Source organism: Muscardinus avellanarius, assembly GCF_963383645.1.
Source record: "Muscardinus avellanarius genome assembly, chromosome: 10".
In the NCBI taxonomy this organism is placed as follows: Eukaryota; Metazoa; Chordata; class Mammalia; order Rodentia; family Gliridae; genus Muscardinus; species Muscardinus avellanarius.
Genome location: NC_137796.1, coordinates 36,411,540 through 36,438,326, shown reverse-complemented (window position 1 = coordinate 36,438,326; position 26,787 = coordinate 36,411,540). Strand labels below are relative to the sequence as shown.

The following is a 26,787-nucleotide window of genomic DNA, read 5'->3' as shown; positions in this document are numbered from 1 at the left end:
TCTCTGGTTCTTCTCCCTTGCTTCTTTGATGAAGCGAGCCACGTGTTATGAGAGACACAAGCTTTGAGGAACCAAGGGTGTCCTTCTACCAAATTCCAGCAAAAAGCTGACACTCGTGGCTCATTGGCCCACAAGGAGCTCACTTCTGCTAACAGCCAAGCATGGAGCTTGAAAGCAGATCCTTCTGCACTCAGGCCAACCCTTCCATCGAAGCCTGAGTCAAAGGCCCTGACTAACACACACCCAGATTTCTGGCCCACAGAAACTGTGAGGTCAGAAGTGCTTTTGTTTTTGGCCACTACACTCGGGGGTATCTGGAATGCTGGCCATACAAATGCCCTCCACTTATGATTCTGCCATATTTCTGCCTACATCATTTCCTTTGCTTAAAGCTTACTTGAAGAAAAAAAAAAAGAGCCTGATCATGGCACTCTCTTTCCCTTGCCTGAACCCATTTATTGCTTTTCTTTTGCTTCTATTGCCTTCCTAGTCTGAACAATAAGCTCACTGATACAGCCCCTGCCCCCACAGACATGGCAGAAGGCCAGTGGCGGGAGTTGACCTCCAGACTGTGGCTGTGCACACACGGAGACAACACTCAGAAGCCAGCTTACATATAAAAAAGGAGAATGTGAAAATTTTAACCAGAAATTTCAGCAGCTTCACATTTCTTCTTTTTTTTTTTTTTTTTTTTTTTTTTTTGGTGTTGGTACTGGGGTTCCTGGAAGCCCTTCTACCTCCGGGCTACACTCCCAGACCTATTTTTACATTTTTATTTGGAAACAAGGTCTCCTAAGCCAGCGCGTGCGGCTGGCTTCGAACCGGCGCGATCCTCCTGTCTCTGCCTCCCAAGCGCGGGGATTACAAGCGTGCGCCACCACGCCCGGCACAGCTTCACATTTCAATGAAGACAGACAGAATTCACAGTTTCCCAGATAGGGATTGCATGATTGACAGAGTCCTGTCAACTTATTAAACAAAGGATAAGTGGTAACAATAAACCATAATTCATAGCTGTGTCCTCACACCGTGGGAGGGGCTGGATAACTCTGAGGATATTTGTATAAGGGCACTAATCCCAGGAGGGCTTGGCCTCATGACCTGATCACCTCCCCATTTCCTGTATGCCATCATCTTGGAGTTAAGATTTCAATGTATGAATTTGCAGGGACCACAAATGCTCAGACGATAGCAGCCCTGTTGAGGCCTACTTACCTTTAGCTCAGTGGTTAAATGTGACCCACCTGCCACCCCATCCAACACTAGTCCCGTTGTTATGGGGCTTTGTCCTAGAATGAATGATATTTCTTTCCTTGAAAGCATTGGTCTTTAATTGTCATTGAGGATTCATGCAGGTTTCGTATGTTTCTTTTTTTTTTTCCTGTGTGTTTTACTCCTGCTCTGTATCTGCAGCCCCATGCCTAGCACATGGTAGGTGTCTGATAGCTATTTATTGAATTAATAAATGAACAGAGAGTAATTAAGCTTATAAAAGCTGCAATCTAATTAGAGTACACTGCTGAAAGCCAAGATGGGAAACTAAGGAATTTAGATTTTTTAAATAGAAAATATGGAGCCATTGAAGGTTTTTGAGTAAGGAAGATACCTGAGCTGACCTTATTTTTTAGCAAGATCTCTATGGAGTGGAGATGGAGAAGCCATACCGGGACAGTGGCAGAGTCCAGCTAAGAAATAGTGCCTGACGCAGGCAGAGGTCACGTGAGGAAGGTGGAAAGTGGCTAATGTCCCACCTCCACTTTGACCCCAGGGGCCAGCTGCCAAGGCTGGCAGTGACCTCACAATCACTCCCAGCCCTTCTGGTTTTAAGGCCAATGTCCCAGCTGCTGTCCTAACTCTGCCTTTTATGATCACAACCCGAGGCCATACAGTACCTTCTGAGTCACCACGCCAGCAAGCTGAGACACAGGGTGAAGAGAGCAGGACAGTACCAGCCCCTGCACAGTGCAACCAAGACTCCAGCATGTCAGAGGACCAAGGGGACCCAAGGAGCTACATGCCCACAGAGAGGAAGTCCATGTGGAGGACCGCCGAGGAGAGGCGAATGTCTGACCTCACGCGGGTGTTGGAGTGGCTGGAGCGGAGACGGGGGAAGAAGCAGGCTGTCCAGGTGTGTGTTGTCAAAGAGAAGTTGAAAGACTTTATTCAAGACTGTTGCATCACAGGAGAGAGACTGAGTCAGGCTCCCCCAAAACAAAAGATGGGAGCTTTTATTTTACTTTATTTTTTCTTTTTGGTACTGGAGATTGAATCCAGGGGATTCTATCTCTAAGCTGCACCCCAGCCCTTTTATTTTCTATTTTTGTTTGTTTTGGGGTGGTACTGGGGTTCCTGGAAGCCCTTCTACCTCAGGACTACACTCCCAGACCTATTCATATATATATATATATATATATATGTTGTTTTTTTTTTGTTTTTTTTTTGTTTTTGTTTTTATTTGGAGACGGTCTCTTAAGCCAGCGCGGCTGGCTTAGAACCTGCGCGATCCTCCCGTCTCCAGCTCCCAAGCTCAGGGATTACACGCGTGCGCCACCATGCCCGGATTTTATTTTCTACTTTAAAACAGGGTCTCACAAAGTTGCTGAGGGTTTCACTAAGTTGCTGCAGCTGGCCTCAAACCTGTAATCCTCCTGTCTCAGCCTCCCAAGTACTAGGATTCCGGGCCTGCGCCATCACACCCTGCCTGCAAGGCAGGAGCATTTTTTTTAAAGCACGGCAGGAGGTAGAGGGGAGGTTAGTTAATAGGATTAGGCCATCTGGGCTGCTCACTGTTGCTGATCATAATTAGGTTCCTACCCTCCCACAAAGACTAACAAACATACAGTCTCTCTTGATAATCATATTTCAAGAGGATGGCTCTATGTCCTTGAGAAAGACATTCCTGGATTGGAAAAGTGGCAAAACGGTGAAAAAAGACTTGCATCTCAAAGGGGCAAAGAGTTTCAGATGCCATTTTTCTAAAGTACTAATGCTATAAGAAAAAGGCAGTCAGGTGTTGAGAGTCAGGAAGAAACTGTCTCAAGTTCACTCAAACCATGACTAGGTCATGTTAGCCTCGGTCAGTATTTGAGAAGGGCCCAAGGCGGAGGCCTCTGGGGTCTCAGTGTTGGCAGGATGGGATCTTTCCCACTGTCCCCAGCCACCTCTCTCCTCCTGCGGGCCCCAGGATCAAAGGGCATTCATTCCCACCACCATTCTAAGGAGCACTCCTCCTGTCTACCCTACAGTGGAGGTGCTTCTAACCTGCCCTTTCCTCCTTCAGAAATTGTAACAATCAGTATATAGCCTTAGTTTCCCCCAGAGTCACCACACCCCAGGCCCATCCTCTATGGAAAACCAATTCATGTTCTTGGAAAGTGATCTTCCCTGAGGGTGCCACCTGACCTCACCTCCCCGACCCCAGAGCTAAATGGTGAAACCAGCATCACTAATGATGCTTATCCTGTGGCGTTGGCACTATGTAGGGACAGTTTCAACTCCCAACCAGGCACCAAGGGAAGGATGAGGATGCCAAGGTAAAGAAAAGTCACATTCTCGGGGTGACAGACTTAAGAACGGGCAGGACAAGGTCTAAAACCCAAATCTCTCTAGTTCCTAAGCTCATGGACTTTGTTAGGCCAGCACACATCACCTTCTCTGCTTTCTCAAGTTCAGCTTTCAGAAAATTCTGCTTCTCCCCACCTGCAGCAAGGAAGGTCTTGAGTGCCAATTCCATGAGACTGGCTAAAGCAGATGGGTTACTGCTAGCCTGGGTCTCTCAGAACTCAATTAACCTCAGACACAGAAATCACAGTTACTATGCTCCTGCCTCCCATCACTATGACTATAATTCTAATAATGTTTTAACAGCTTCACACTATTTCTGGCTTTTATTGTAAACAATTTTGGATGTAGGAAGGGAACAGATTTACATTGAAAATGCAATTAAACCTTTACACATCCTTACCCTTCCCAGAAGCACCTGGAAGTATAAAGCCAGGCGCCAGGTCTCAGGAGGCAGGCCTAGTGGCAGGGGCCCTTTGGTGGAGACAGTTGGGTGATTCTTGTCTGTTCCCGCAACTCTTTTCCTTTCTCCTGGGGTCAGGAGTGGCTCTCCACTCTTTGTCCCCATTCCAGCTTCTGGTGCACCCCAGGTGACTGGTCCAGAGCCCCCGCCACAGGCCCTTCAATGGGTGACTGTCACACTTTTCTTGGGTCTGAGAATTCTGACACTGTTCCCACCCAGCTTTGCCAAAAAGTGGGAGTGTTTGGTGATCCAAACACCAAACACTTTATCCCCAGGGTAATTCCTGGGGATTACCAGGAATTACCCTGGGGATAAAGAGGATTGTGTGGGAGACCATGGAAGGAGGACCATCCTGGAGGAATGGCCTTACCCTCTTGCCTCCTGACCTCAAAAACCTAGCCCAAACCTCAAATAACAGTCTTCCCACTAAGCCAAGGGAACCCCTAAAGTGAAGTGACCCTGCACTCCTTTCTATAGCCCGCGCTGATGCAAGCCCTAGCACCCTCTCCACACACACAGAGACTCCTCCTACCTCCAGAGGACTTTGTCCCATCACTCACAGTTGACATCTACTTGGAACAGTAACTCCGTATTTCACAAAAGAAACTATAAGGTAAAACCTACTATTGTCCCCATTCTTCAGTTAAGGAAGTCAAGCCATTGTGAGAGAATAATTCACCCAAGGTGACACAGCCACTATGCAACAGAGGGGTGAGGATGCCACCAGATGTCTCACCCAGAGCCTGTGGCCTGGGCCATGACCCCATAGGCACAAACTGCACTCTCCACAGGAGACTGGTAGATCAAGTTGTCTGTCCCCTGATGCTTCAGAGCCCCAGCCCCAACCCTCAAAGTGGGCTGGGAAGTTTTCAGGATGGCCCACCCTTGAGGTGCCCCTGGTGGGCCCTGCGTCCATGGACCCAGGGGATCCCCAGTGAACCATCGTGCCTCCACAGTGGCCAGGCACCGACCACAGACAAGAAAGTCAGCTCACAGCAGGTGATGTGCAGCTCCTGGCTGGTCCCTGGAACACTCAGGGGAGGAAAGGTGTGACTGGCGGGAGGGGGCGGCAGGCTGGGTGGAGGCCTGAGGTACATGTTTGCTGCCTGGAGTTTATGCAGGGAAGCCATGGAGAAGGCCACCTGGGAGGAGATCCCACATTCCTGGAGGGTGGGCTTTAGGTGGGTCCTGGGGTAGGTAGAAAACAGCAAGCTTTGAGGTCTGGAAAGTCACCCTGAGCGTCCACCGGGGATGGAGGTTGGGGTGCGTCGGGAGGCAGAGGATCAGTGCGGGTCAGGGAGGCATGCACACTAGCCAGGACCTCCTCTCTGGGGACAGAGGGAGGAAGCCTCACAAGAGCAGCAGCCAGGGACTCTCCTCCTTTCCATTTTCAGAAGCAAAAAGCCAAGGTGATGGTGCTCCCCAAAGCCAATGAGAAGGAAGAGAAGAAAAGAAAAGGTCTTCTGAAGCAGCCGGCAATGACCACCAACAAGGTAGGCCTTCCCTGTCCTGCTCCCCACCTGGAGGAGGGCTCCCTCCTGCAGCTCAGTGATGGCCACCTCTTCGTTCTGCAGCTCTGAAATGCACTCTGGCCCCACACTGACACCCAAGGACCACCCACACCTTCCCCACCAACACAACTCTCATGGCAGTTCCAGGCAGCTGCGGCCCCCACCTCCACACACTATCCCCCTCTCCACTCAGAAATGCCATCGAAAGAGGAGAACTTCGTTTCTGGGAGGATGGAGCCTCCTAGTCACATCACGTGACTTAGGGCTGCGGCTTCCCAGGGCTATGTCTCCAGGGCCCCGCACGGCCTCCTCTGAGAGGGGAAGAAACTCGAGTGGAGTCTAGACGGTGCTCCCCTCAGGCCTCCCCAGGCCCCAGCCCAGGGCGGGCCTCTCCTCTACAACCTTTGCAGTCTTTTAACAAACCTTCGAAATTGCTGAGCTTGAGAGTCAGGAGAGGAAGCCAGGTAGCCTAAGGAAGAGGTTGACTTCTCTCCTTCTTCCAAGGCCACCACCAAGGGCACCGCCAAGGGCACCACCACGGGCACTGCCAAGGCCACTGCCGCTACCACCACCACTGCCACCACCACCACCACCACCACCACCCCCACCACCACCGGGTCGAGCTTACCTCCAGCTAAGGAGGAGGACGCCGCCTCATACAGAAGGCTTTATGGAGTGGAGCAGAAGGGGAACCGCCTCAGCATAGTCCCAAGTAACTACTCCAAGATCATCCCCAAGAAGTCTGGTAAGGATCCCCAGAGTTCCAGGATCTCAGAGGAACTGAAGCTCACCCCCATTCCTAGGCCAGAGGCATCCATGTCCATCCAACCTCTGTCCTACAGGAGTCAGAAACCCACAGGGAGGCCCCTCAGGGATCACACCAAGGGGCATTTGACAAGCTAGGTGTGAACCAGACTGGAAGCCAGTGATGTCAAGGCTCCGCCCACCCGGGACTCTCTTCCCAGGTGGGCACAGAGTGCACCAAGGGCCTGAGCCATTTTGGTGACACTGACCTCATGTGTCCCAAATTTTCTAATTAATTTACTGTGACAATGTCAGTTATAGAAAGTAACATGCCCACTGAAACCCACCAGGTGCTGCTCACACCTGGCAAGGAGTAGTTCTTACCAGATCCCCCGTTTCAAGTTCCAACCCTGGATCTGACTCTACAGTGAACTTACAGTCATATAAACCCGGGCAAGTCTCCATCTCTGGGGCTCAGTTTTCTCGTGTATAAAATGGGACATCACAGTATGGTTGTGAGACTTTGGCAAGATCGTGCATCTAAAACACCTACCTGACACAGAAAGATGCTAGATAAATACCAATGACTAGTGCTAAGGGCAAAGTTTGCTCAACTTTCAGCTAGGCTGTGCTGTGAGGTTGGAAAAACAGATGCATTAGTTGTGTGTGGCCTCTTGAAACAGACATGTATGATAAAAGAGAAATTTGGAAGAGATTCCAACTGGCCTGAGGGAAAATCAGACAAAAGCCTCCAAGCCTGAGCCAGCAGTTCTCCCACACAAAACTGCACCCATAGCAGCCAACAACAAAACAAAAAAGCACCCTCTGCAATTAATACACCAGAGTCATTGTAACCAAACTGCAGTCACTTGCCTGTTGGATTTATTTATTTATTGTACTAGGGGCTGAACCTGGGACACTGCCTCTGAGATATACCATCAGACCAATATTTTTTCATCTTTTATTTGGAAATAGGGTATCACTAAGTTGCCAAGGGCCTCACTGAATTGCAGAGTTTGACTGATAAGCCTGTGTCCTCCTGTCTCAGCCTCCCAAGTATTAGGATTACAGGTGTGAGCCACCATGCTCAGCAAAGGGCCTTGCTGTGTTGCTGCAGGTCTCTGCTGGCCCCCATCCTCCTGTCTCAACCTCCCAAGAGCTAGGATTACAGGCATGTACCACCACGCCCCTGTTGGATTTGAATAGGATTGGATCTAAATGTAGTGTAGAATCTTGAATTAAATCCAGAAAAGCACATTGGTAGTAAGACTGGTAAAATCTAAAAAAAATCTCATAGTTTTGTCAAACGCACTCGTGATAACATAATCGGTTAACATTCAGGGAAACTAGGGAGTATATAGGAACTCTTGATTTCCTTGGCAATTTTTCTATAAATCCATAATTATTCCAAAATAAAACATGTACTTAAAAAATAAAACAAGAATGGTTTATGTCCTATGGGAAGCCCTGTACTTTCTCCAAGTTTTCTGTGACTCCCAGTCATCTGGCTCCAAAGTCCCGATTCTTGTGGGTCCTGGAGCTTTTGTAGATCTTGCTGCAGGTAGACTCTTTTTTCTCCCTACTCCCTGAACCCCAGAGGCAGAACAGCTCCTCTCAGCCTGGAACCAGGCTTTCAGGGCACAAATTTAAGGAGGCACTCATATTCAAGGGCTGACGCTGCACTTGAATGAATCTGAGAGTGAGTCTCCTTAAACTTTTTCCCCAGGGAATCAGGCTTGCCTGACCCTGGTCCCAGTTCTGTTAGGCTCTCCTTCCTCTTTCTTTCCTTTCTCCCCCATCCACTGGCTTTTTGACTGGAAGGATCTTTGTTATCTTTGTTTCATTCCCAAAGTAGGCTGTGAAGATATTTTCCTAAACAAATCAGTTTCTCCCCTAAAAAAAAGACTCATGCCTGCTGGTTAAGTAACTGTTTGCCTCTCAATGCACAAGGATGCATCAGGACAGCTGACTTGCTGGCTAATGGATCCTCTACATCTCTTTTCTCTTCCCCATCATCAAAGACAAATATATCCACTGGAGAAGGAAGAAATCTCGTATCTCCTAACATAATCAGCCAGGAGCCACTAGAGGGCAAAAGTGGGCCAGCCCACGTTCTGCAGCCAATGCTCATAGGCACCTAGAAACGACCTGGGCATCCAGAGGAGGCACCAGGACTAAAATGGCATAGCAAGAACCGCTTCCTGTGCCAAATGGCAAAAGGCCTTACCATCAGGTAGCATCTGGGTTGGGAGGTAAATTCCAAACAAAGCAGACCCTAGGAAGGGCATGGATCGAGTGACATGTGTAACTCCCACTCAGTGAGCTCAGATTGCCCACCCATCTGCACCCTCACAGACAGGTACTCACTGTGTTGAGTATCCCGACACAGTGGCCAAAGTCAGAAGACAGTGATTCCATTCTATTACTTGCCCCTCTCTCAGCCTTCATGAACAGTTAATGGGGCCTGTCCCTCCTATCTCCTTAATATTTTAATCTCTTTTTCTTCCTCTCCATATAATCATTACCATTATCTTAGTTTGAACTGATTTTCTTCCACTAAAAGAGCTTCCTGCAGTTTTCAGCTAGTATGGCAATTACTTCCTTGTTATCTTTCTAACTTATTTGTGTCTTTGTATTTAAACTGAGTTTCCTCATGACACCACCAAAGAAAATTACTAGAGCTGCAAGAAATTGCCCTAAACAAATGAAGATCTATGTGCCAAGTGAAAAAAGAATACAGAAAAATCCTCTTAAAAATTTCAATGACCCCAATATAATGTATGAATATAATGCACCAATAAAAAATTTAAAAATTTTTTCAGTGAACTACAAGAAAACAGACAAGTAAATGAAACGAGGAAAACAATATGTGAACAAAATGAAAATATGCAAGGAAGAAATAGAAACTATTAAAAAAAAAACTCCAAACAGAAATTCGAGAGATGGAGAATACAATATGTGATCAGAAGAGTTCAACAGAGCACTTTAACAGCAGCCTGGACAAGCAGAAGAGTGAATTCAAAGACACTCATGTGAAATTGTCCAGATGGAGGAGCCAAGCGAATGAAGAATGCCTGCAGGACTCACGGGATACCATCAAGCAAAACAACGCCTTTCTCCTGGTTGTTCAGGAAAAAGAGAGAAAGAAAGGGCTGGTAAATCATTTCAAGAAATGACAGCCGGGAGGCTGGGGGGCTGGGTTTGTGGGAGGGAGACGGCCGGCCTGGTGGAGCTCAGGAGCAGCCTGCCCATGCAACCCCTGGCCAGGGCTCCAGTGCTCAGCTCCTGGGCCAGCTGGGAACCTCCTGGACCTTCCAATTGATGACTAGGAAAGGAGAGTAAGAACCGGATGAAAGTTATAACTCGGAGGTAGCTTAGCGATGAAGATGTACACACACTGGAATCAGAAGACGTACTCAGCCATTAAAAAAAAAAACTCAATTACGTCATTTCCAGGGAAATGGATGGAACTGGAGGACATTATGCTAAGTGAGATTAGTCAGTCACAAAAAATAAGAAATCAGATGCTTTCCCTAATATGTGAGAGTTAGGGAGAAAAGAGGAGCAAACAAGATAACCTAAAGGAAGAGAAAGGAGGGAGAAGAGAAAAATCTCTAAAGCACACAATGTACTTAAACATATCGAAGTCAATCACTAAGCCAAGCAAGGAAGGGAGGGGCGGGGAGGGAATGGGGTGGTATTTGGGTAGGGGTTAAATCAGCGATGAGTACATGTTTGTACACACAAGTTTTTTACCCCAATAAGTTGTATGAATATAATGCACCAATAAAAATAAATAAATAAATAAATAAATAAATAAATAAATAAATAAATAAAAAAAGAAGACGTATTTTATCTCTGGTTCTGCCACTTCTTAGTTGACTTGACTTTCATTGAGTCTGTTTCTTCAGTAAAATTGAGGCTTTTTTTTGCCATCTGTGGAAACTTCCCCCAGTTCATTCTTCCTTACTGCAGTTTTAAGAATCATGCCAAATTGAAGAGATATGAGTGAATAGCCTTAAAAAAGAAAAAAGACTTTATACCCATCTCATTAATTCAGATTCCTCTGGAATAAGCAGAATTGCAGATATATCAATGGACTTTTTCTGATCTTGTTACGGTGTCTGTTCTATGAGACACCCAGGCTTTATTTTTATTTATTTTTTATTTTATTTATTTATTATTTATTTATTTATTTTTGGTGGTACTGGGGTTTCTGGAAACCCTTCTACCTCCGGGCTACACTCCCAGACCTGTTTTATACTTTTTTATTTGGAAACAGGGTCTCTTAAGCCAGCGCGGCTGGCTTCCAACCCGCGCGATCCTCCTGTCTCCGCCTCCCAAGCGCGGGGATTACAAGCATGCGCCACCAAGCCCGGCGCATGGCTTTAAATATTTTGAGAACAAAGATGATGATTCTGATTCCAGGACATCAAATGATTTGCCAAGATTTGCAAATGGAATGAAGGCCAGAAACAGAAATCAGAACTACCTGGTTCCCGGTCCTGTACTTAGAATTCTAGACCACACTACCTTTTCTACAGAAAAACCTGGTGACGTTGAAATTTTTGATGAGGAGTGCGACTCACCTGAATCGGTCAAGCAGCAAGTTCCATAGGAGAGTGCTACAGAAGCCCACACCACCCAAGACGTTCTGACTGATTCCTGAGGATTATGATGTAGAGATGGAAAACAATTCCTCCAAAAATCTCCAAAACCAAACTGATGAAGGGCCACCAGCCAAACTTTGTAAAATTCTTGATATGAACGACACTTGGAAAACAACTACCCAGTAGAAATCGCCTTCACAGAGAGCTACCAGCAGTGGCTTCCATAAACGTGAAATTTGTGAATTCAATAGTAAATCTTTGCCAGGCGTGGTGGCGTACGCTTGTAATCCCCGCGCTTGGGAGGCGGAGACAGGAGGATCGCGCAGGTTGGAAGCCAGCCGCGCTGGCTTAAGAGACCCTGTTTCCAAATAAAAAAGTATAAAATAGGTCAGGGAGTGTAGCCCGGAGGTAGAAGGGCTTCCAGGAACCCCAGTACCACACACACAAAAAAGTAATAAATCTTTTTCTGACTTAAAGCAGCATGTGATTCTGAAGCATAAACATTTCGATTCAAATGTGTGCCATGTATGCAAGGAAAGTTCCTCTACCAACATGCTTCTGATTGAACGTGCCAGACTACAGGGAGAGGATCCCTACATTTGGAAAGACTGCGACTACAGGACAGTCGTTTTGAGAACCTCGGCCAACACACTGCAGACAGCCCCTGCAGTGAGCACCGCTCCAGGAGTGAGCAGCGAGCTCTACCTGCATTTCCAGGCGCACAGCTGCAATGAATGGTTCTGTGTCAGTTCTGTGGAAGTGAAAGGAATGTCCCAGAAGACTTGCATAGTCATGTGGTAAATGAGCATGCGTGTAAGTTAGAAGAATTGTGTAAGTATAACAATGGAGAATGTGGACAGTCCAGCCTCTTAAGCAAAATACCTTCAACAAATATAAAAACTTCTTTGTATGGCAAAGATGTGGTTTCCATGTTGCTATTGAGCACACTCCTATTTCTTCATGTTTGTGGTGACTCTAGGAAGGGCTTTTCAAGTATGCTAGAATATTGCAAGCATTTAAATTTACATTTATCTGAAGGGATTTATGTCAATATTGTTTCTATTTAACGGGTAATATTGAAGATCTTAAAATTTATCTAGATTTCAAGCATTCAGCCAACTTACTTCATAAATGCAGTGCCTTCTTCGTGAGGTTTGAAAATAAAAGGGAATTAATAAATCACCCTCCAGCCCATGAGACAGCTTAATTTTTTCCTCTTTATTTTTACCTTAGATAATGTTTATGTAAAATAATACATTCAAATTTTTGGAGAATTTTAAATTGATAGTTTTAAACACAACTTATAAGATTTACCTTTACTGAGTAAGTTTTTCTTGTCTTGTCTTTTTCTTGGCATTGCTACGTTTTGTGTATAATTCTGTATTGACTGTGATATTTTCGGCTGCACAGCAGTCTGCAGTTTTGATCACTCTTGGTGACTGTCATCTAGGATTGTGCATGTGCTCCAATTTCATGAACTGAAAAGAAACAGATGTACTGAAGAAACTCTCATTTTCCTTCCTTAACCATAGGTGCTATTAACTTTTTCTTAACTCAAGACAAGCTGAGTTTTTCTTGTATGAAGTCATTAGGTTACTGTACTACCAGTAATAATAACTGGCAGCATGATGTACGTTTAAGTCATTCTTACTTCCATTGCTAAGAAACCAGATCCTCCTTTTTCATGCCCCATCAGGAATTAGCATCTAAGCAATCAGTGGACTGTCTGTGTGTTTCTTAGATTAACACAAGGAAGTCAGTACCATAGTAGAAAGAAAAGATGCAGCTTTCTTGGCAGTTAATCTTTGGTTCTTTTTTTCAAGTTACTATCTATATACTGAATAATTTATGTTGGGATTGGTAATGGGTTAGACAATTAAAATGAAATTATTTTATAAAAATAATGGCTGGAAACTTCTCAAATTTGGAAATTCAGATATAAATATCCAGACTCCTTATACCCAAAGGTCTCCAAATAGTTCAACACAAAAACATCTAAACCAAGACACATAATTAAATTATCAGGAGTCTAAGACAAAGCAGTTTTGAAAGCAAGAGAAAACAACTTGTCATATACCAGGCAGTCTTCATGGGACTATCTGTGAATTTCTCAGCAGCAACCGTGCAGGCCAGGAAAAGAGTAGGATTATATATTCAAAATATTGGTGGAGCAGGGAGGAAACCCTGACAACCAAGAATATACTTATAATAGCTCTTTTTCAGAAATGAAGAAATAGTGACTTTCCCAAATAAGCAGAAGTCGAGAGAGTTCATCACCACTACAACTAGCTAAAGCGAGGTCTTCAGCTAAAATAAAAAGATACCAATTGACAACATAAAAACATAAAAATGAATAAAACTCACTGGCAAGGGTAATATATAGACAAATTCTAAATTTTCTAGTATTATACTTGTGTTATGTAAATCACTTTCAACTCTGATATGTAAGTTTAAAAACATTTTTAAAGTATAACAATGAAGAAACTAATTATACCTACTCATATAAAACTTTTAAATATTTTATCTTTTTATATCTGACATAATAACACATATTTATGGGTGCAGTGTGATAATTTGGCAATGTATGAAATGTATAATTATCTGTCACCATTTGATCTCTTGATTTTGGAATTTCCAAAGCTTTGTTAATTATACACTCATTTTCTTTCTTTTTTTAAACTGATGCACTATAGTCTCACATCACAATGTGGATCGTGTTGACAACGGCATCCATTCACACAGTACTTGGTGCCCTCCCCCCACCCCTGCTTCCCTTTTCCCTCCCTCCCAACACTGAGTGTCCAGGTTAACAATGTCATACACATGCATACACATAATCGAATGTAGCTTTTCCATTAAGTCAAACATGAGAAGGAGGGAGGAGAGAGGGAATGGGGGAACTGGGGAAGGGCTAAATGGGTGATGTGTGCATGTATGCCTCTACCATCTTGTACCCCACTAAGATGTATGCGTACAATACACCAATAAAAAATTTTAAAAATAAATAAATAAAATGTATAATTATCAATCCGGGAAATTAGCATTTCCATCTCCCCAAACATTTCTCATTTCTTGGGAGACCTCCAGATGCCTCTGCTTATTTTGAAATGTTTCATAAATTGCTGACTAGTTACTCTACTATGATATTTAACATTGAGCCGACTTCTTCTTATTTAAATGTGTTTGGGTATCTGCTATCTAAAACCTCTTCACTCTCTTTCATACACAATCATCCTTTTGATTTCTTCTATGAATTTCATCATCCATTTTAAAACTTCAAACAAAAATACATTCAGAATCAAGTTTTTGTTAGTGTGGATAACAGTTGGCATTGTTTTAAAATAAAGTTAATAGATTTTTTTTTTTTTTTTTTTTTGGTGGTGGTACTTGGGGTTCCTGGAAGCCCTTCTACCTCAGGGCTACACTCCCAGACCTATTTTATATTTTTGAAACAGGGTCTCTTACGCCAGCGCGGCTGGCTTTGAACCTGCACGATCCTCCTGTCTCTGCCTCCCAAGAGCGGGGATTACAAGCGTGCGCCACCATGCCCGGCTAAAGTTAATAGATTTTAATGTATCTAGAAAAATGCTATAATTTTATTAATATTTGAAATTTGCTAACAGAGTAGATTTTAACCATACACATACAAAAAGATAACTATTTGAGATGATGAATGTGTTAACTGACATGATTGTGGTAATCATTTCATATTATATATATATACATACATATATATACATATATATGTGTGTGTGTATATCAAATCATCACTTTCTATACCTTAAATATGTACAACTGTATTTTTATTATACCTTAACAAAAATAAAAACAAAAGTGTCTGGCAGGAAGCATATGATTGGATCACGATTTTGTTTTTTAATTCATCAGAAGGTGATGGTCTTAGCCTTATAATTAGGATGCTTGAACCATTTATACTAGATGTATTACTGATATGGTCAGGAGGTCTAAATTTGCCATTTTGGTATTTGTTTCTGGTTTACTCCATTCTTTCTCCCCTTTTCCTCCTGAGTATTTTGTTGTTGCTGTTTCCTTCTCATCTTCTTTCTTGGTTATTAGCTATAACCATGTGTTGCATCATTTTAGCGATTGATTCAGAGTTTAGGCACACATCTTTAACCTACAGCAATCTACCTTCCCCTCCTGCAAAACACGAGAAATCAAGTTTTTGTTAGTGTGGATAACAGTTGACATTGTTTTAAAATAAAGTTAATAGATTTTTTTTTTTTTTTTTTTTTGGTGGTGGTACTGGGGTTCCTGGAAGCCCTTCTACCTCAGGGCTACACTCCCAGACCTATTTTATATTTTTGAAAGAGGGTCTCTTACGCCAGTGCGGCTGGCTTCGAACCTGCCTGATCCTCCTGTCTCCCTCTCCCTGCTCAGCCCCTTCGTGCTGCTGTCACACGTGATATATCCTCAAGTGTTACAAATTCCACAGTACATCATTGGTTTTGTTTTGTAGTTTGTTTGTTTTTTGCTTTAAAAACTACATTATAAAGAGACTTTTAAGCTGGACATGGTGGAATAACACTTGTTATTCCAGTACTTGGGAGACTGAGATAGGAGGATTGCAGGTTTAAGGACAGCCTCAGCCTCAGCAAGAACTGAGACTTATCAGCCTAGTTAGACCCTGTTTCAAAATCAAAATAGAATAGGGCTGAGGGAGTAGCATAGAGGTGGAATACCCATGGGCTCAATCCCCAGAACCACTAAATAAATAAATAAATAAATAAATAAACAAACAAACTTTTCCATATGCCCACATTTTTTTTTTCTTTGCACAATTAGGGATTGAACCCAGAGGCATTCTACCTCTGAGCTATACCCTCAGCCCTGTTTTTTATACTTTATTTTGAAACGGGGTCTCACTAAGTTGTGGGGGGGCCTCAGTAAGTTGCTGAGGCTGGTCATGAACCTGTGATCCTCCTGTCTCAGCCTCCCAAGGACTGGGATCACAAGCGTGAGCCACCATGCCCGGCTGTGCCCACACTTTTAACATTTTTAATGCTCTTCACTCCTTTGCGTAGATCCAGATTTCTGTCTAGAGTCATTTTCCCTCTGTCTTCTTTTAATATATCTCATTGGGGTTATTGGTATTAAATTCCTACAGCTTTTTTGTGTGTTCATTTCAGTTTTGAACAGTTTTCAGGTCTTCATTCTATTTTTGTTTCTAAACGATCACTTTTCTAGGTGTGGAGTTCTAAGACGATACTTTTCTTGAGTGTGCTTGTGCACACGCATACACACCTCCACATTACTAGGGATTAAACCCAGGGGTGTTCTACCTCTGAGACAAACCCCCATCCCTATTTTATATTTATATATTTTTTTAGTTTGAAACAGGGTCTCACTAAATTGCTGAGGCTGACAGAGAACCTGTAATCTCCCGTCTCAGTCTCCCAGGTACTGGGATTACAAGTATGTGCCACCACGCCCGGTTGATCCTCTTCTTTCAAAACTTTTCAAGAGGTGCTGTGTTTTCAATGGGAAGTTGCTGTCCTCCTGATTTCTTTATGATGTACTTTTTCCCCCTTTGTCCTCTTTTAAAATTTTCTCTTTAGCCAAATTTATTGCCATGTGCTTAATGTCATTTGTTTCATATTTTTCGTGTTTGCGTTTAGAGTTGGTTGAGATTCTTTGTTTACAGTTTTTATCAAATTTGGCAAGTCTTTAGCCATTATTTTTTCAGTTTATTTTTCATTCTCTCATTTTCTCCTCTCTCTTTTGGTTGCCCCAGTTTAATGTACTTAAAGTTCCACTGCTCACTGGCTTTATGCTTCAGTCTTTTCCTTGCTGATTTATCGTTCTGTGGCGATGTCAAGTTCGATAACCTTTTCTTCTGCCATGCTTAGTCTCTTGCTAATCCCATCCCATGTATTTTTCATTCCAGTCAGTATCATTTTCATCTCTAGAACTTTGTTGGATCACTTCTCATCTCTGTGTGTCTTGCCCTGGTGGACATAGCAAAGTATATTTACAAGCACTTTTTAGTGCCCTTGTCTTGCCATATTTATTGTCTGTGTAATCTCCCTTCCTGCATGTGCTGGTTTAATTGATTAATTATACATTAACATTCAAAAAAGGAAAGATTTCAAGTCACCCACAGTATCTAACCCAATAATAAAAAAAATTTAAATACTCAGATTTAAAAAATGTAAATTAATAAACACACACCCAAATTACCCATATATCAAAAAACTAATGCAAATAAGCCAGTTTTACATTGGAACCTTTGGAACAGAGGCAAAATGTACACTCAGAGCGAAATTTAGAGTCAAAACTAAAAGTAATGATTCTTGTCTTTATAAAAGAGAAAGTCAAAGAAATAACTAGCATTTTAAGTAGAAAATAAAATTACTATGAAAAAGAAAGAATATATTAAATGCTGCCTGAGATTAGTTAAAATCAAGATTTAAAAAGTAATTAAAAGGAAATACAATGCTAACTTTGGGGGAAAGCAAGTGATAAATAATGTAAAATTAACACAAGCCTCATTAAAATGAAGAGTGAAAATTTACAAGAACTTGGGGAGCAAGGATATGTAAGCAAAGATAAGAAATAAGTTTATACATTCATACTAATTTATATTATTATATTCTTATTAATTCATATTAAATGTATTTGCTAAAAATCATTTAGATATTTTGCATCTGTGTTATCATATAGAGGTATGTATTCCATATTTTATAGAACCTATGTAGATTCTATCTAACATTTTTTTAGGTAGATATTATTTATTATTTCCTTTTTTTTTTTTTTTTTTGGTGGTGGTGGTGGTACTGGGTTCCTGGAAACCCTTCTACTTCCAGGCTACACTCCCTGACCTTTTTTATACTTTTTATTTGGAAACAGGGTCTCTTAAGACAGCGAGGCTGGCTCGAACCAGCGCGATCCTCCTGTCTCCGCCTCCCAAGCGGGGATTACAGGGTGCGCCGCCACGCCCGGCTTAGTATTTCCATTTTAAAGGTAGGAATCTGAGGCTTGGGAGATGAAGAGCAACTTGCTCAACGTCACATGTGTAGAAAGTGGCAGCACAGGCTGTTGAGACTAGCACCAGCACTGGACAGTTTGTTACCTGCTTTCTCATGAACGTCGACCTATACTTAAATCCTGTAGTACATACACAATGGCAAGTTTCTCCCCTCATGGGCATTTGCCATCTTTTCTGCTATCTAACCTTTAAAGAGCAAATAATTTCCATGTCACTTCAACTATTACAGACCATATAGACGTTTCTGCATTAACTTAAGCCATCTTAACATAATACTAAAATTTTATGCCAAAAAGTAAGCCAATTTCACAATTGAGATGAGAAAATATGAAAATATTTTGCAAGCAGACCTAGTATGTGAAAATATGTCAAATATGCCAATGTCTAAGATTAATAATTCATCATAACTAAGTGGGATTTATCACAACAGGTAAAGAATGGTTCAATATTAGGATACATAGCAATGTAATTTATTATGCCAACAAATTAAAGGAAAGGCTATATGACCACATCAGTAGATGATCAAGCTATTATTGATAAAAATAAAAATCTAACCTTCCAAAATATAAGATATATGCTGAAAATAGGGGAAACTTTTCTTCTTGATTTCTTTTTTTTTTTTTTTTTGGCGGGTATGGGGATACAGGGACATTCCACCTCTGAGGTACACCCCCTGCCCTATTTTTTATTCTTTATTTTGAAACAGGGTCTCACTGAGTTGCAGAGGGCCTCACTAAGTAGCTGAGGCTGTCCACGAACTGCGATCCTCCGGTCTCAGCTTCCCAAATGCTGGGATTACAAGTGTGCGCCACCACACCTGGCTTGGAAATTTTTCTGAATGATGAAATGCTAAAATTGGAAACAAAGTGGAGGACATGGTCCTAGTGGCACTGTTTTAGAGGGTCTGTCGAATGTAGTATGTCAAGAAGGGTATGTAATTTTTATTTGTTTTTTACTTTATTTTTATTGGTGCATTGTAATCATATATCACATTGGAATACAAGATTTGAGAGGATATACAAGCACACATCATCCAATTAGCCCTCATCCAGCCCCCATCCCATTCCCTCCCCCTCCCTCAATCCCATGCTTGTTTGGTGATTAACTTTGATACATATGTTTATGTACCTCCTGCTTTTTAAAGAGGCTCCATCTCCCCTATTCCATATTCTCTGATTGGTCACCTTAATAGCTTCACTATAGGGCCCTTTCTATAACTCGACCTCTTCCTGTTGCCCCTTTCCTCCTAGTTATTGCTGATTAGGGGAAGCATCTTGTTTTTATTTTCTGTGATATTTCTCTGTGCATGCCGCGTTGCAAGTACCGATCCCACTCTTGATGGCCCCAGTAGTGGCCTGGCTACCCGGTGGACTGATCGAGACCTCGCTGGCTCAAGCAGTGGCCTTGCCTCATGGGAGGCCCCGATTCTGGCCTCACTGGCCCCCACACTGGCCTAACCCCTCGGCTGGCTCTGATCCCAGCCTCGCTGACCCTGGCACCGGCCTAACCCCTCAACAGACTCCTCTCCTGGCCTTGGAGGCCCCAGCACTGGCCTTGCCTCACGGCAGACTCCGATCCCAGCCTCTAAGGCCTCAGTAGCGGCCTTGCCTCACGGAAGGCTCTGATGCCGACCACTGGCCCCGTCACCGGCCTAAACCCTCGGCAGGCTACAGTCCCAGCCTCGGAGGCCCCAGCACCGGCCTTGCCTCACGGCAGGCTCCAATCCTGACCTCGCTGGCCCCAGCACTGGCCTAACCCCTTGGCAGGCTCCAATCCAGGCCTCAGAGGCCTCAGCAGCAGCCTTGCCTCACGGAAGGCTCCGATGCCGGCCTTGCTGGCCCCAGCACCAGCCTAACCCCTCGGCAGGCTCCGATCCTGGCCTCAAAGGCCCCAGCACCGGCCTTGCCTCACAGCAGGCTCCGATGCCAGCCGTTGACCCCCGGCATCGGCCTAATCCCTTGGCAGGCTTCGATCCTGGCTCAGAGTCCCCAGTAGCGGCCTTGCCTCACAGAAGGCTCCGATGCCGGCCATCGGCCCCAGCATCGGCCTAACCGCTTAGCAGGCTCCGATCCTGGCCTTGGAGGCCCCAGCACCAGCCTTGCCTCATGGCAGGCTCCGATGCCGACCACTGGCCCCGGCATCAGCCTAACCCCTCGACAGGCTTCGATCACGGCCTCAGAGGCCCCAGTAGCAACCTTGCCTCACAGCAGGCTCCGATGCCGGCCATTGGCCCCAGCACTGGCCTAACCCCTCGGCAGGCTCCAATCCCGGCCTTGGAGGCCCCAGCACCGGCCTTGCCTCACGGCAGGCTCCAAACCCAGCTTTGCTGTGTCCATTGCCGGCCTCATCCCTCAGCAGGTTCCAATTCGAGCACCCTCTTTGCCCAACCATTTGTCCCACGTTCTCGAGGGTGCGTGGTGGTAGCATTCTGCCTTTGGTGTCATTACTTCAAAGGTTCCAGGTGTAATGCATCAGATCTCTGCCTCCCCTGAGTACTGGTCACTGCCACTGCCACTGCCACTGCCTCCACCATTTCAAATCTTTCCCAAGCTCTTTTTCCACTCTGAATGTTGTCCAGTGTTCCTAAGCATGCGTGACGGTAGCATTCGACCTTTGGTGTAATTTCTCCAAATAATAAGGTTGGTAGAATCCGATTTCTGCTTCTCCTGAATACAAGTCTCCACTGCCATCGCAGAGACCACTTCCAACACCGCCTTTCTCCTAGGTCTCCGCTAAACTCTCTCCTTACAGGAGATGTCCAAGATTCTTAAGAATGTAGAGAAGCAGTCCTCCTTCGCGGGGAATTTTTCCAAAAGTTCCAGTTCATTTGGATAAGTTTTGTCTTCATCTCCAGTATCCTGGCATCCACCACGGCCTTCTTGACCCCTCTCCAATATTTTTATATTTTCTTTTCCTTTTTTTTTTTAATAAGAGAAGACAGTATGCGTGGTTTGAGGAGGTTGTGGGATCAGGCACTCAGTAGCACTGTGACCTGAACCCGGTTTCCCCAGGGGTCCAGCATGTTCCACACAACTCCGCCTGGGGCCCAGAGTGCTGCGACCTGGGCCCCGGCTCTTCCGGGGTCCGGCGTGCCCCACCTGACCCCCACCCGGGACCCAGGGCCTTGCGACCAGGCCCCAGTTTCACCAGGGGTCTGGCCGGGTATGTAATTTTTATAAACATTGGAAAGAAGAGATTTTCATTTATGCCAAACATGATTGCACTTCTGCAAAACTCAAAATTTTTTAGTCAAAATTTAATAAATTTGGGGTTTTGGTGTACTAAACAAATATATTGAAATAAAATGGACTTTTCTTTATAGTAGTCATACCAATTAGAAATGGAAGTAGTAGAAAATAATCCATTCTCATAAGTTAAAACTTATAAAATAATTAGGAGAATTTAACAAAAAATACTAAGATCTCCAAGCTCTAGCCCCAGTAGGCTTTTATTCCGTACAGACTTCATATTTAGGTCACATAGACAGTGACAGTTTTGTGTGTTTGGGGTTTCATGCATGCTGTTTCTACTGCCTGCAATCCTCTTCTTCATTTTCTGTCTGATAAACTATTTGTCCCTCAAAGCCCCCCTCAAAGCTCATCTCCTCTCCTTGCTTTCTCTGCTTCTCCAGGCTAACTTCCCCTGGAGAAGGAGGTGGGACAAAGGGAGGAATGGACCCTGCAGGAGCCTTGAAAAGACCTCGTGTCTTAGCCCGGGTATTATCAGAAGCCTCCTTCTCCCAGGATCTAACTGCCTGGTGACGTCTGTTCAATTTCAGACTTAGACATCAAGGATGCCATTGCCCTAGAATCCACGCAGCGACCAAACACGTTCCGGCGGCAGAGCAGCTCCTTAGATTCCACACTGCAAGACACCATCTTTAACAACCGGAAGGCAACCCTCTTGCGAGACTGGGGAAACAAGACGCCCGACTCTACATATGAGCGCAAGCTGAAGAGCCTCATGGAGAAGGGCACGGAGCCCAAGATGGATACCATGAAGATGCTGAAGCCCGAGGAGGTGCTGAGCTGCCGGTGAGTGGCCCTGGGGCTGAGGGTGTTCCAGGACAGCCGGTGGCTTTGATCACTGCTGTTCCTGGTTCAGACACCTGGAAATCTGGGAGCCATGAATGGTATTCAGAAAGAAAAGCATGAGTTGCTTGTGGCCCCATTTTAATGGGAAATTCTCCTAAGGTCCTCATACCATGGGGGTGAATTGCTGGTGGTAGTAGCCACCACCCCAGTGGCTGTCTGCTGTTTGTTTGGGGTTTTAGACTCCCAAAGGGACCATGAACCAAGTGCAGAATGATTTGATACTTACTGCTCTTCCCAAGGGTCTCCTTTCTTGCTTGCTCTCTGGTTTATCAGGACCTGCTGTTTTTCAGCAACAACAGTTTGATTCTCCTCACCTCCCCCCAAAAAATCCAAAGATTCCTCTCCCTAGTCCAGAGTTATCCTTGGCTATGAAGACATACATGACAAAGTGCAAGACATTTAGCTGACAGGAAAGAGAGACCACACGATTATGTGGTCATCCCTATAACGTTGATAGCATTAAACTCATCCATAGGTCTAAGGTGAACTCAAATGTCCAGAAGCCAAATGTCTCCCTTAAGAAAAAAAAATGCCTACTCCACTCATGGACTGGCCAAGGAATAGGAGCAGTTAAGTGGCTGAAAGATGAATAGAGCCCTAGGTGATGGCCCTCGTGGGCTGCTCCCACCGCTGGAGTACTTTGTGGCTTTCAGATTGACAAAGTGGTTCTAACTGACTCTGGTCAACAGACAGCCTGCCTGGGCTCCATGATGGGGAGGCAAGAGATTTGGATAAGAATCTGACCCTCCAAGGAGGGGGATGAGTATTTGAAGGAATAGCATCTATGAAGCCATTAGAAAAGCATCCAAGAAGCCAGGTGTGGTGGCACATGCTTGTAATCCCAGCACTTGGGAGACAGACAGGAGGATCACAGGTTCACAGCCAGCCTCAGCTACTGAGTGAGGCCCTCTGTAACTTAGTGAGACTCTGTTTCAAAATAGAGAGTTAAGCCGGGCATGGTGGCACAGGCTTATAATCCCCGTGCTTGGAAGGCAGAGACAGGAGGATGGCGCAGGTTCGAAGCCAGCCTCGCTGGCTTAAGAGACCCTGTTTCCAAATAAAAAAATATAAAAAATAGCTATCTGGGAGTTTAGCCTGGAGGTAGAAGGGTTTCCAGGAACCCCAGTACCACCAAAAAAGAAGAGTTTTTTTTAAAAAGCTGGGGGTGTAGTTTGCAGGTAGAATGACCCTGGAATAAAAGAGAGAGAGAGAATCGTATCCAAGAAAAGGATGACGTGGTTCAGAATGAGGTTTTAGTGAGTGCGCACATGTACAAGGTGTGAGACCCTCTGCGGCTGGTCACGGAGGACGGGCGGACTGTGGCCGCAGGGGCCGAGGAAAGGCTAATCCAGGTGTGGGGACAGGTGAGGGGTGTGAGCTGGCTCTAAGAACAGGTGAGCTCTGAGAGACCGCCAAGGGAAGGGACGCCATTCCCCCAGGCAGGAAACCAGTTCCCATCAACATGCAGCGCCTCCTCCCGCTTCTGAAGCAAAGCAACCAACCAGCACAGGCACGCTGGTGGTGGGAGAGGAGCCCTCTGCCATTCTGCTAGCGGAGGCACTTGGGCTTCACGAGGATGGGTCAGTTCCCTCTTTCAGCATACGTCAGAATCATGGAGCTTTAGGAAGTAGTTTAAATCAATGGCCACTATTAATTGTTTCACTATTATGAAAATAAAATTTGCACCTGTAATCCTAAAACTGCTCAGCCATTAACTCCACGGTCCTGCATCCCCCCCTCCCCCCCGCCACTGGCATCTCTCAGATGATACACTGTGGCAGCGATGCCCATAACCATTTGCCTTTTAGGTTTTTTTTTCCCCCTTGGCTTAAAGTGACAGCCATGTTGTACCTTCTTCCTAATGCCATTTTTAATTATGGCATTTTAATTAAGAGCCCTCAGAATGGGCTAGTCCATTCTTTGCTTAACTATTCCTCTGTTGATGGGATTTCTCATTTTCCTGATGTTGATAATCCCCAAATGACCACTCATTTCATAGCTGTGCTTTCCACTGACTTCTCTCGTTGGAGTAAGTTGAGATCCTGCGTGTTACCGAGTCTGAGACAGTGAATCGTCTCTTCCTCGGAAGGGACTGAAGTGCGTGGCACACGGGTTTCCAAGGGAGCGGCGCCAGCGACACTGCGGCCTCGCCGTGGGCCGTGCCGCCACCGCTCCTGGAGCAGAGGCCCCCCGAGTGCTGCTCAAAACTGAGCTGTTGGCCTTGTCTTGCACAGATACCTGAGGTTGTCCAAGAACAACATTCGCACCCTGCTCAAGCTGTGCAAGGACGCGGGGATGAACGTGGACATCCACCCCCACATGGTGGAGGCCGAGATCGACTCGAAGAAGATCTTCGCCCAGGTCTCCAACGTGGCGCTCTAAGACGCTCCCTCCTCCGCCGCTTCCAGCACCTTCCATGACCCTTGGCCACTGGACGCTGTCTGGTACACGACAACTGGCCTTCAGCCTTAGCTCTCCCTTTTAGACAGCAGCAAACAGAAAACAAGCCTAGAGGGCACGGGCTGGGTGCTGGTGTACGCTGTGTCCTCGGCGTCCAAGTCCCGAGCTTTTCCAGGTATCGAGAGCGGACTCCTATGGAAGGGCGTCTTAGCAGGAGGTGGGGAGAGCTGGGGAAACGGGCCCAGAGCACCCACGGGGACCTTGGGAAGGGCAAAGGTCTCTGGGTACAGGATGGCCTTTGCGTGGGGTGGAGGGCTCAGAGGGAGCATGAGCTAGAGAGACCTCAGTCAACACCTAGAGCCAGGAAGGGGACCTTTGGGTGCTTGTGACATGGTACTCACCAGGAAGCTGCAAGTTTTCAGAGATAGAAGGAACCTTGCTGTTGGCCCAGATCCTCGACATTCACTTGAAGGGGCCAAAAAACTTGGCCACACAGATGGGACATGGCAGGGCTGGGCTGAAAAGGGTGTAGCCTCCTGCTGCTTCTCCATAACAGAGGCCGCTGGCAAGTCCTGTGGGACTGATCAGAGATCCCCCACCCCTTCCCGCTGCCCCACCACCGAGGCTACACACCCAGGGCCTTCCAGTCCCACAAGTTACTTAAGTAAACTTGAATCTCAACCGCCCCACTTACTCGCTGTGTGACTTGACACAAGTCACTTCACCTCTCTGTGCCTTCATCTGTAAAGAGGTATTGAGGACAGCACCCGCTGGGCAGGGACGCTGTGGACAGTAAAGGGGAGCTCACAGGTAAAGAGGAAACACGGTCACTGGCACGGGAGCTGTCCCTGTGGACCCTTGGGGTGAGTAAAGAACTCACTCCCAGCCCCTGTCTTCCCAGAAAGCAGCTCAAAACCAGGCTTGGCCACGAGGAGCCGAGCCCTGCTGAAAAGCCGTGGTACCAAGCCCGTGTCCCCATAGAGCCAGCCCTGGTACCTCCCGGCCTCGTACCTAAGGGCCATCACAGCAGGGAGCAGGACTCCTACAACCTGAAGGCGCGCCATGCCGGCCAGGCCCAGAGCCTCAAGCATCCCCATGCCCAGGCTGCAGAGCAGACCACAGAGGAGAGGGGCTTTCCACCAAGTCACTGCTGTCTGGGGTGAGAGAGAGGCTTGGGGGCCACCAGAGCCCCCACCCTCCCCCAGCCCCTGTAGAGACACAGTCAGCCCCAAGGAGGGGCAGGACAATGCGTGCCTCTGTCCAGGAAATGCCTGTTCCTTTGAATCAGCTGTTCAAAAGGGGAAATGGAATGGGATTCTCTGAGCATTACTGCACTGGTACATTTTCTATTGCTACAACAAAATACCTGAGGCTGAGTCATTTATTAAAAAAAAAAAGAGGTTCTACAGCTCATGGCTTTGGAGGCTAAAGGTCCCAGAGTACAGCAGTGGCTCTGCCACATCCCATCCAGGCCAGGGCCCAGCAGCAGGGCACACTGTGGGGGACAGAAGCCAGAGTAGGAGGGGCCAGGCCTGCTCTTTATGACAGCCTTCTCCCTAGGACAACCAGGGCCCACAGGAACTACAGCAGTCCTCGCAGTGAGAAGAGCCAAGGGACCTCTCTAGGCTCCACCTCTTAAAGGCCCCACCACCTCTCATGTGGCTGCACCAGACAACAGCAACTGCCAAGTTCCAGCACTTGGTCAGTGCTACCTCCGTCAAGGCTGAGACTCAGTCATCCTCAAAGGTGTTCACTGCAGGACTGCAGATCCCTCCCCACCAAGGATGCCCCCTGCCCCCAAAGCGGTCAGGATGGGGCTCCGCCAACCCCTCTCTTGTGCCCAGCGTCCTCGCCCTCAGGAAGCCCCTCAGCCCTCTGACTTGCCTCCGCCCTGCTGTATAGCCTCTCACTCAAACCACTGGGAAGGGGAGAAGTCAGCTTTTGTTGCTTAGTATGTTCAGAAAGGACAAGGGTCAAGCTGGGCATGGTGTGCAGGCCTGTAATTCCAGTACTTGGAGGCTGAGACAGGAGGACTGCAGGTTCAAGGGCAGCCTCAGCAAATAGTGGGACTCTCATTAACTTAGCGAGACCCTGTTCCAAAATAATAACAAAATAGAGCTGGGAGTGTAGCTGAAAGGTAGAATGCCCCTGGGTTCAATCCTCAGCACCAAATAAATAAATAAATAAATAAACAAATAAATAAATAAATGCAAGAGTGGAAAAAAAGTTAGAGAACAGAGTTGGCCCCAGGGGGCCAGGCTTTGTTTCACTCACCGTAGCCACCAGCCTTTCGTCCTCCCAAGGGCCTCTTTCCCTCCGTTTCCTACCACTCTGTTCAGCTTATCACCCTCTCTAAAATGAATGATGAAAGCCGGGTGCAGAGGCACACGCCTGC

General features: G+C 45.8%; 1 protein-coding gene and 2 pseudogenes across 3 annotated transcripts; all 3 read left to right on the top strand.

Moving 5' to 3' along the window:
- Positions 1–1,981: 1,981 nt before the first annotated feature.
- LOC308268398 (uncharacterized protein C16orf78) lies at positions 1,982–24,374 on the top strand (the record flags this gene model as incomplete). The annotated part of the gene is made up of 8 exons (XM_080703538.1): positions 1,982–2,128; positions 4,135–4,151; positions 4,816–4,914; positions 4,981–5,071; positions 5,419–5,517; positions 6,175–6,280; positions 21,677–21,932; positions 24,227–24,374. 8 exons carry the CDS (start codon positions 1,982–1,984, stop codon positions 24,372–24,374), a joined length of 963 nt encoding a protein of 320 aa, XP_080559664.1.
- LOC308267867 (zinc finger protein 639-like) lies at positions 9,222–11,075 on the top strand (annotated as a pseudogene). Its single transcript has 3 exons — positions 9,222–9,434; positions 10,314–10,423; positions 10,665–11,075. The product of its transcript is annotated as a zinc finger protein 639-like (transcript).
- On the top strand, positions 11,355–15,952 carry LOC308267866 (zinc finger protein 639-like; annotated as a pseudogene). The gene is made up of 2 exons: positions 11,355–12,036; positions 15,935–15,952. The product of its transcript is annotated as a zinc finger protein 639-like (transcript).
- Positions 24,375–26,787: the final 2,413 nt, after the last annotated feature.